Raw genomic sequence first — 10,253 nt, forward strand, 5'->3', positions numbered from 1 at the left:
TTTTCTCTCTCTAGGCTTGTCCAAGAAGAGAGGACAGGCTGTGGGAGAGAAGAGGAAGAGATGGAGGGAACGTTAAAGCGCTGTGCCTGAGCGCCAGCTGCGGATGAGAGACACAGGTAGGTAGACAGCGAACCCAGGCAGGCTAGTCCTGTGCTCGTGCGAGGGACATCCCAAGCCGCTTGGCCGGCTCTCCCCAGGATCCACCCCTTCTCACGCTTTTCTCTTTTTCTTCTTAAATAAAAAGAGAAGAAATTAACAAAGGTGTCCATTTCAACGACAGCGAAGGAACAGCTGAGTTGAAGGAGAGAAGCTGTCATTGAAGGGAAGCCAGAGGGAGGGGTAGAGGCTTTCAGGCTGCAGCGTGGATGACCTGGCAAAGGGGCTGATACCGCGCCCCCCACCAGAGGCCCGGAGCTCTCTGGGGGATCCTGGGAGGCGCTCCTGCAAACAGAAACCCTGTCTCCTGGACCTGCACGGCGCAGGCGGCACGTGCCGTGCTGGGCGCCCAGGAGCCGAACGCCGGGGGTGCCAGGGAGCCAGGGGCCCCCTCACCCTCCACCCAGGCCCCGCCCCCGGTTTCCGCGCCGGCTCCTGAGGCTTCCCGCCGCCGGGGCTCCCACCCAGCCCCACTCCCCTCCACCGCGCGCGTGCGCCCCACCCTGCGCCCCTCCCCCGCCGCCGCCGCGGGCGCGCGCGCGTGCCCGTCGTCCCGGGCGAGAGCTGGAGACGGCCGGGCGGGCTGCAGGCCGGAGGACTAGCGCCGAGAGTGCCGGAAGCGCGACCGGACGAGGCGGGAGCGCGGGCGCGGACCTGGCCGCGGGTGGGGGCTGCCGCGGCCCCCCAGCCAGCGGGCCAGGCCGCGGCGCCGAGCGCGAGGGCCGGGCTCCCAGGGCCGGCGGCCATGGGCGGGAGCCGGAGGCGGCAGCGGCAGCGGCGGGCCCGGAGGGCGGGGAGGCGCGCGGCCCACGGCCCCTGACGCCCCCAGCGGCCCGGCGCGCCCCCGCGCCTCCTGGGGGGGCCGTAGCCAAGCAACGCCTGGCGCGCCCGCCCATCCCCCGCTGCCCTTTTTTTTCCTGGCGGGGTGTGAGGGAGCATGCCCGCGCCTGGTCTCTGCCAGCTAAGAGTTAACCCGAGGGGCGTGGAGCTGCCCCTCCCTTGGGGGCGTGACCCCCTCCCCCGCTAGGCGGCCCGCCCCCCGCGCTAGGGTATGGCACCCGGCCCGGGCCCGGGACCCGAGGTCCCGCGCACGGACCAGTGAAAGGCGTTTTCCCGTTCCCGCCCTCCTTCCCTCGCCGGCCAGCACCATGGGATGTAATATGTGCGTGGTTCAGAAACCGGAGGAGCAGTACAAAGTGATGCTTCAGGTAGGGCGGCTAGGCCGCTGGGGCGGGGGGCGTGGGTGCCACCTGGGGAAGAAGCTAGCCCAAGGGGAGGTCCTGGTAGAGCCAGGGCCGCAGATGTGGGAGGGCTGCAGGGCTCGAGACGAAGAGGTAGGGGGCCATCCTCGCCCTAAATTTCTGCAGCTGCTGGTTATTGGTGCTCGGTGGGAACCAGTCACAGATGGGAACTGCGTGGGGACGAGGGTGCGGGGCGCATCCTCTAGGCGCCTGGAGTAGATTGCAACGCGAGCCCTGGGTCGCGTTGCACCAGGTGGGAAGTAGGGCTCGGCCCGAGTCCCGCGCGCTCGCATCCCGGGCCTGGGAGCCAGGAGGCGCGGTGCTGCGGCCGCGGGCGCGGGTTGGAGGTTGCATAGCAACGGGCTCCGTTCCCTGCGCAGGCTCGGCCCCTGGACCCAGGGTAGGGGCAGGGAGCCGGGTGCCGGCGACGGGGGAAGGGGGCGGTCAAATCCAGGTCCCCGCGGGACAGGGGTGCAGAATCGCCCAGACGGCCCGAGGCCCCGCCGACGCCTGGCGTGGTTCGGGGTTAACCCCGGCACCCACTCTCTGCTCCAGCCATGCCCAAACGGTGGGCTCCCAGGCCTTGGGTGTCTCGGGTGAGCGGCGGCCGCCGGGGTCAGCGGGGTGAGCCGTCCGCGGGCGGCAGTGCCTGACTTGCTGGGCCTCGGGGGGTGTGGACCGGGCGGTGAGTGGCTGGGAGAAAGAGATACCCGGCCACGCGCTCGGGCCCGGAAATGCAGCTCCAAGGCTGGGAGCCGGGCTTCCTTGCCTGTGCGTGGCGTGACTTCGTCAGTGTGTGCCTGTGCCCCGTCTGTGTGTGCGCGGAGGCTCCTGCGGTCCCGCGCGTGTGTACTTTCTGTGTGCGCTGAGAACTGTCTAGAGAAATGTCCCACATGACGTGGCTTGAGACGCCCCCAGGGCTAAGTGGAGGGAGTTCAAGGTCAGAGGGAGTCGGAACCCAGGGACAGACCGGGCTCAGACAGGTATGCGCTTCAACTCTTTATTGGTAAGGACTGGGGAGCAAGTGCAGGCCGGAGCTGTATTGGCTGGCGGAATGGGGCCTCCTTGGAAGAACAGGGGGAACCCCTATAGGCATCAGCGGGGGCGTGGCGAAGGGAAGAATCAGTGCCTCAGGGGATTGGGGAGGCGGGGGAAGCGCCCAGCAGGTGTGCTGGGAGCCTAGTTCCCCTGGCCCTGCGGGAAGGGGCAGGAGGGAGAATCTTGCCCCTAGCCTGGCGGCGCTCCTGCTTCGCTCTCCCGGGAGTCGGATCTTCAGGGCACGTGGAACCCTCCACGTTTCCCGCTCCTTGCCCTCCGCCTTCTTTCTACCATTCTTGCCCCTCACCCTCGTCTCGATCCTGGCCATTGCCGTAGCCTCCTCCTGGGATTGGGTTCCCGAATGACCCAGGCTGGGACAGACAGGCAGTCCTGTGGAATCCCATCCACATTGCTTCCTTTCTTGGAATCATTTCATTAAAAGGCAAGCGGTTCCAAAGCGGTAGGCTCCGGATTTTGCCAGGGAGAAATTGATGTAGTACTTTATTTCAGGCCGGCCTCATGGTGATGTGTGAAAAGTGGAGGGTAACCTGCGAGGCACTACAGGCCCGAAATGAGCCATGTTTGGGAGGTGACACTGTGGTAACCTTTGGGGCTCCCCATAACAGTGGGGTAGGTGGCACAGGTCGGACTGGGATTGCTTTCAGAGGGGGCTCCATGTCAGAGGAGGGCTTGAAGGGAAATTTCTGGGCCGGGAGTTTCTCCTTGAGAGAGAGCCCCAAGGCCTGGGCTAGCAGGACCCCTGGAGGCAGGCTACCCGACCCCTGCTGTTTCCTGGGAACACTGCTTTCTTTTCAAAAGCTCCTGCAGAAGTTGGATAGAAGGGGAAACTGGATGCAGTTTTAAAAGGAACCATCCTTTAAAATTAAGGGAAGACAAAAGAAGATTGAATTTTTAAAATCTAGAAAGCAGAGAAAAGCATTCACTATCAAAGATGACCCCATTTTGGGGGGCTGGAGTCGCACGCACAGCCAGGAGAGCTTGCTTCTGCTCTGAGCCTCTTCTCAGAGAAGGAAGCTTTTGTCCCCAAAGACCGGTCAGCTTCCAGGACCCCTTGCCTGGCCCCAGTGCTCCTTAAACATTGGTGCTCCCCCAGCTTCAGTGGCACTTCTCCCTGTCTCCTCTGTACCCGCGGTGGCCTCTGCACCTTACCCCAGAGTAAATGACACCATGGAGAGACAGGGCAGCCCAGAGAAATGGACTTGGACACCTACACCACTTGTCATGTTACTTCCTTCTGCCAGGGTTCCCTGGAGCTTCTTCCTAGATTCCCCAGAGGTCTCTGACCCCCAGGTTAAAAGCCCCCAAATCTCTATCCTAGCCTCGAGTTCTAGGAACTTTTCTCCTGATAGCTCACGGGCACTTAAAAAAAAAACAACCCAAACTACACACTTATTGAGACATAGCTCGCATACCCTTGTAAAATGTACAATTCAGTGGTTTTTAGTATATTCAGAGAGTTGTGCAACCATCACCACTATCTAATTCCAGAACATTTTCCTCACCTTAAAAAGAAACTCGGGGGTGGCTGGTTGGCTCAGTTGGTTGGAGCAACTGGAGCTCAGTGCTCTACACTGAGCAGCGCCCTCCACAACTGGATTGAGGCAACCGCTTGGCTTGGAGCTGGTGGGTCCTGGAAAAGCACACTTAAAAAAGAAACCCGTACCCATTTCCACCCATACCTCCCAGTCCCTGCACCCACTCATCTGCTTTCTGTCTATGGATTTACCTTTTTCAGAAATTACATCTAACTAGAACTATATGATATGTGACCTTTTGTGTCAGGCTTTCATTTATCATAATGTTTTCAAGGTTCATCCATGTCATTACTAAATTTCTTTTTTATTGCTGAGTAATATTCCCTTATATGGCTATACCACATAATATCTATTCATCTGTTGACGGACCTTTGGGTTGCTCCCACTTTTTGGCTATTGTGAACAATGCTGCTGTGGGTGTACAAATATCTGTTTGAGTCCCTATTTTCAATTTTATTGGGTATATATGCAAAGATGGAATTGCTGGATCATATGGTAATTATGTTTGATTTTTTCAGGAGCTGCTGAACTGTTTTCCACAGGGGCTGCACCATTTTACATTCCCACCAGCCGTGTTGTAAGAGGGTTCTAATTTCTTCACTTCCTCCCCTACACATTTTTTGACAGTAACCATCCTACTACTAGCTCACGGATTTTGATTTGCATTTTTGATGGCCAAATGAGGTTGAAGATCTTTTCATGTGCTATTGGCTATTTGCATATACTTTCTGGAGAAATTTCTGTCTTTATGACAGTACCACACTGCTTTTACTATAGCTTTGTAAGTACATTTTGAAATCAGCAAGCGTGAGTCCTTCAACTTTGTACTCTTCAGGGTCGTTTTGGCTATTCTGGGTCCCATGTGAAGTTTAGGATCAGCTTGTCAATTTCTGAAAAAGAAGCCAGCTGCAATTTTGTAGGAATTGCATTGAATTTGTAGATCAATTTGGGGGAGTATTACCCATGAACATGATTGTCTTTCCATCTGGGTCTTAAAGTTTTCTTCACTGATGTTTTACACTTTTGTTAAATTTATTCCTGAATATTTTATTCTTTTTGATGCTATTGTAAGTAGAATTGTTTTTTTAATTTCCTTTTCATCTTTCTCATTGTCACTGTATAGAAATACAATTGATTTTTTGCATATATATGTATATATATAAAAATAAACTGCACATATTTATTTTAAATTTTCCCCCTTACTACCCCAGAAGAAGCTTTCTTTTTATTATTAGTTTCAGGTGTACAAAACAACATAGTGAGGGCCGGCCCAGTGGCTCAGGCGGTTAGAGCTCCATGCTCCTAACTCCTAAGGCTGCCGGTTCGATTCCCACATGGCCCAGTGGGCTCTCAATTCCTTGAGTCCCGCAAGGGATGGTGGGCAGCGCCCCCTGCAACTAAGATTGAACACGGCACCTTGAGCTGAGCTGCCGCTGAGCTCCCAAATGCCTCAGTTGGTTGGAGCGCGTCCTGTCAACCACAAAGGTTGCCAGTTTGACTCCTGCAAGGGATGGTGGGCTGCGCCCCCTGCAACTAGCACCTGGCAACTGGACCTGGAGCTGAGCTGCGCCCTCCACAACTAAGACTGAAAGGACAACAACTTGACTTGGAAAAAAGTCCTGGAAGTACACACTGTTCCCCAATAAAGTTCTGTTCCCCTTCCCCAATAAAAAAAATATTCAACACTCATTAGTTATAAAAAAATCAAACATAGTGATTAGACATTTACACCCCTCATAAAGTGATAACCCCAACTAGTCTACTACCCATCTGACACCGTACACAGCTATTACAATACCATTGACTATATTCCCTATGCTGCACTTTACACCCATGACTATATTGTGACTACCAGTTTGTACTTCCTAATCCCCTCCCCTTCTCCCCATCGCCCAACCCCCCTCCCATCTAGTAACCATCAGTTTGTTCTCTGTATCTATGAGTCTATTTCTGTTTTATTTGCTCATTCATTCTGTTCTTTAGATTCCACATATAAGTGAGATAATATAGTATTTGTCTCTGTCTGACATATTTCAATAGCTTAATATCCTCTAAGTTCATCCACATTGTTGTGATTTTTGTACATTGATCCTGTATCTTGCAACGTTACTAACCTTATTAGCTTTAACAGTTTTTAGTGGATTCTTCAGGATTTTCTATATATGGGATCATGTCATGGGCAAATAAAGATAGTTGTTACTTCCTTTTGTACTTCCTTTCCAATCTGGATGCCTTTTCTTTTTCTTTTTTCTTGCCTATTTACTCTGGCTAGCACCTCCAGTACAATGCTGAATAGAAGTGGGCATTCTTGCTTTGTTTCTGATGTAAGAGCAAGCTTCTAGTCTTTCACCAGTGAGCATGAGGTTAGCTGTGGGGTTTTCATAGATGCTTTTAATCAAGTTGAGTAAATTCCCTTCTATTCTAGTTTGAGTGTTTTTATCATGAAGGGTTGTTAGGTTTTGTTAAATGCCTTTTGTGCAGCTACTGAGATGATCACTTGGCTTTGGCCCTTTTATTCTACTGATCTGGTCTATCACAGCAGCAAGTCCGCTCCAGCTGCATTTCTATTATCCCTGTCATTTCTTCCAAGGGTAGGTGCTAGAGTGGGGGAGATGAGCTTGAAAAATGTGGATAGGACCCTGAGTAGCGGGCCTAATGCATGTTGAGTTAGGAATGGGAAGGAGCCAGGTTACAAAGGGGGAAACGGAGGAAATGAGCCACCTAGCACCATAGCACAAAACGCCTTCCATGTGCTCCTACTTGCCAGGCCTGTGTCCTCTCTCGTACATGTAATCCACTCGACACTGTTGAGCTTCTCTCTCTGCTTTTCCTGTCACCCCAGTCTTCTTGAGCTTGGTACCCCTTCTCTGACTTCACACGCTGGCTGGCTGGCAGGCCTGGCGTAATGGTGGGGGTCTATGTGACAAAGGAGATGGCTCCAGCCCACTCCACCCATTTCCTGCATGGCCCAGCCAGACCTCTGCTCTTTTTTCAGCCTGGACCACAGTGAAGATAAGGGAGTCAGTATCGCCTGTCTTCTCCCCTCTGGCCACCTGAGCAGAGGCCAAAGGTCACCTCTCCAATCCTTTTGGTAGTCCCCCAAGCATTCTTCCGTCTGGCACCTACGTGATGAGCCCCCACTGGGCCAGCCACCATTCTGTGCTGGGGATCCTGCTTAGAACTCCACACACGCCTTGTCCTCTCCCCCTGGGGCCTCTGTACAATGAGGAGGGAGACTGACTATGAACAAGTAGGCAACAGTGAGGGAGAGAAGGGCCAGTCTGCTGCTGAGAGCAGGGTGGAGGGCCGTGGGCCCGCCCCCATCCCCTCCATGGCATTTTCATAGCTACCTGAGGTTCTCCCACTTGAGAGGGGGCTTCTTCTGAGCAGGGCTTTGGTCCTGTCATTGTGTATGCAGTAGGCCCTCTGGAAATGAAATCACTGTGGAGGCCATAAATGGGGCACTGAATTCCAATAGCTGTTATCACCACGAACTTTGCCATTATCCCAGGATGTTAAAATGCCCTTCCTCCCTTACCTAATTTCTGAGAACTATCTGAGCCGTTGATAGAAAATTCTAGAAAATGCAAACTAATCTATAGTGACAGAAAACAGATCAGGGATGAGTGGAAGGGAAGGGATGACGGGCATGAGGACACTTGGTGATGATGGAAATGGTCACTATCTTGTTTTTCTTTTTATTAGTTTCAGGTATACAAAACAACATAATAATGATCAGACATTTACACCCCCCACAAAGTGATAACCCCCCACAAGTCTGCTACCCCTCTGACACCGTACATAGCTATTATAATACCGTTGACTAGATTCCCTATGCTGTACTTTACATCCCATGATTACACCTATTATCATCTTTCTATCTATCTATCTATCTATCTATCTATCTATCTATCTATCTATCTATCTGTCTATCTATCTGAAATGGTCACTATCTTGATTGTGGTGATGGTTTCACAGAGGGGTGTGTGTGTGTGTGTGTGTGTGTGTGTGTGTGTGTATAAAACTTTTCGAACCATACCCTCTAAATATGTGCAGTTTATGGAACTTATACCTTAGGAAAGCTTTAAAAACAAGAAATACGGTACACACACACACACACACACACACACACACACACACACACACCCCAGGACAAAACGCAGCTGTGAGCACTTAGCCCGGCACCAGCCCTAGTGGATCTGAGCTGTACATTCTTTCTACCTCAGGTCCCTGCAGGGAAGACAGTACTGCATGCTGATATTGAATGACTCACTGCTTCAGTGCCTCAGTTTTCTCACCTGCTAAATGGGAACAGGTATCTGCCTCCTGGGGTCATTGCCATGGTGAAATCAGCAGCATCGGCACTGGGTCCCCAGGGATCTCATTTGGGTAGGGGAATGGGGGTTGCTGCCATCAGGCCATTCATTAAGTTGGTTGTTAAGACATTGAAATTGGATGAAGAAGGCCGTACTCATGGACGTGTCACAGTTAATGTCCAGTGACAGAGGAAGGTCCATTATTATTCTGAGGGGTTTCTAATGTGAAAGAAAGGGGAGAAAAAACATAGGAAGAGGAGCCCTGAGTTGTGAAGAAGGGTAATGGATAAGATTAGTTAGGAAGGAGATGGAATCAAGCCAAAAGAGGAAAGACTTGAAAAGCTGGGGTTTGGGGTTGGCTTTGTGATGTGACAGGTATCGCCCCTCTTCGTAGTACAATCTGCCTTTTCCTCATATTCGTTTTGAGCAGTGGAAACGAAAAGCACTCCATAAAGAATTTTGTTGTTGTTGGTTTGTTGTTGAGAGCCCACTGGCCCATGTGGGAATCGAACCCGCAGCCTTCGGAGTTAGGAGCATGGAGCTCTAACCACCTGCACCACCGGGCCGGCCCAAGAATATAGTTTTGACTATTGCTAGATTGGATTGTGCCCTAGGGCCAGCCATGTTAGCCCAGAGGTACGTGGGAGTGGGAGGGTTTTCAGTTGTCTGGGAAGCTGTGAGCACACACCTGAAGGTTGATCTTTTTTTAGTAATTGTTTTATTTTTCAATTACAGTTGACCTGAAGGTTGATTATTTTTTTTTTGATGATGACGTCAGGAATTGCTTTGCTTTTTCACCCAGGCGCTCTGGGGCATCCATCCCTCCTTCCCTGCTGCTCTCTCCAAAGGACTTCAGAGGTGCCAGAGAGGCAGGGGGAGAGGCAGGGTGCAGGGCAGGCGGGTCAGATTTCAACAGACTGGTGGGTTGGCACCACCCACCACTCAGCAACTTTGGGGAGGGAGGGGGGAGGAGGGAGGAAAGAGACCCTTTTTGGTGTCTGAACCCTGTTCAGGTATGTGTAAGTCCTCCCTGGATTCCTCGAGGGGGTACTCTGGGACAACACAACGTCACGCTGGGGTCCTTGTTAAACTACAGGATCTGACTGAGGGGGTCCAGGGTGGAACCTGCGATTCTGCATTTCCTAGACGTTCCCAGGCCATGTGCTTGCTGCTGGTCCTTTGGACCACAGTGAGGAATGAGGACCTCGTGAGTTAAATCAATGAAGCCCCAAATCACATCAATATGACTTAGGAAGTGAGTTCATTACAAATAAGAAGGGAGGCCTCACCTCAGACCTATCAAATCAGTTTCTAGGGGTCATTGCCCAAGTGGGGTCCTAAGGGACATAATCTGTTCTTCCATGCCACTTGTAGTAACTGACCCTCCTTTCCCATCGTCCACACACCCTGACCGACATACAGGCAGCTCACGGGCACCCGGACATACACCACCCCCAAACTACTAAAAAGACCTTGGAGATGAAGACCTCCCATGCTTCTCTTGCTCCTGTCCCCGGGCAGAAAGGGTGGGCACAGAATTACAGGGGTGGATGGTATGGCTTGTTCAGCTAGCCTCAACTGGGGACATGCCATTCACTGAGCTATCACATGGTGACGGAGTGTGTTGCTGTGTCCCAGCTAGAATTCTTACAGATGAAGGCACATTTTCAGCCACCAGTGCAATTTATTCAGGCAAGAATCGCCCTTGGGTGGTAAAGCCATTAGATAAAGGTTGTTGGGGAATGGGGTATTCACAGGGTCTCAAGGTATTACCCCAGGTTACTTGTACATTAGGAAGGGAAAATGCAATGTTACAGCCTCCACCTTGACCACGTGATCAAACCAAGCAAGCCTCCCAACAGTGGGACAGTCTGGCCCCAGTGCCTCCTGATGTTGGGGTGGCTGGGGGGGGCGAAGGACGCAGAAACTTGTTCAAGTGTTTAAGC

General features: G+C 52.4%; 1 protein-coding gene across 4 annotated transcripts in view; it reads left to right on the forward strand.

Annotated features, from left to right (window-relative positions):
• The first annotated feature begins 727 nt into the window (after positions 1-727).
• Positions 728-10,253, forward strand: part of PDZD4 (PDZ domain containing 4) — a 22,463-nt gene continuing 12,937 nt past the window's right edge. For all 4 annotated transcript variants that reach the window (XM_081043535.1, XM_081043531.1, XM_081043532.1 and 1 more), the window contains exon 1: positions 728-1,364. In XM_081043535.1, the coding sequence (XP_080899661.1) occupies positions 1,305-1,364 (60 nt within the window). In that variant the 5' untranslated portion in view covers positions 728-1,304. The remainder of the gene's footprint in view (positions 1,365-10,253) is intronic.

This window comes from Rhinolophus hipposideros, assembly GCF_964194185.1.
Source record: "Rhinolophus hipposideros genome assembly, chromosome: X".
NCBI classification, from domain to species: Eukaryota; Metazoa; Chordata; class Mammalia; order Chiroptera; family Rhinolophidae; genus Rhinolophus; species Rhinolophus hipposideros.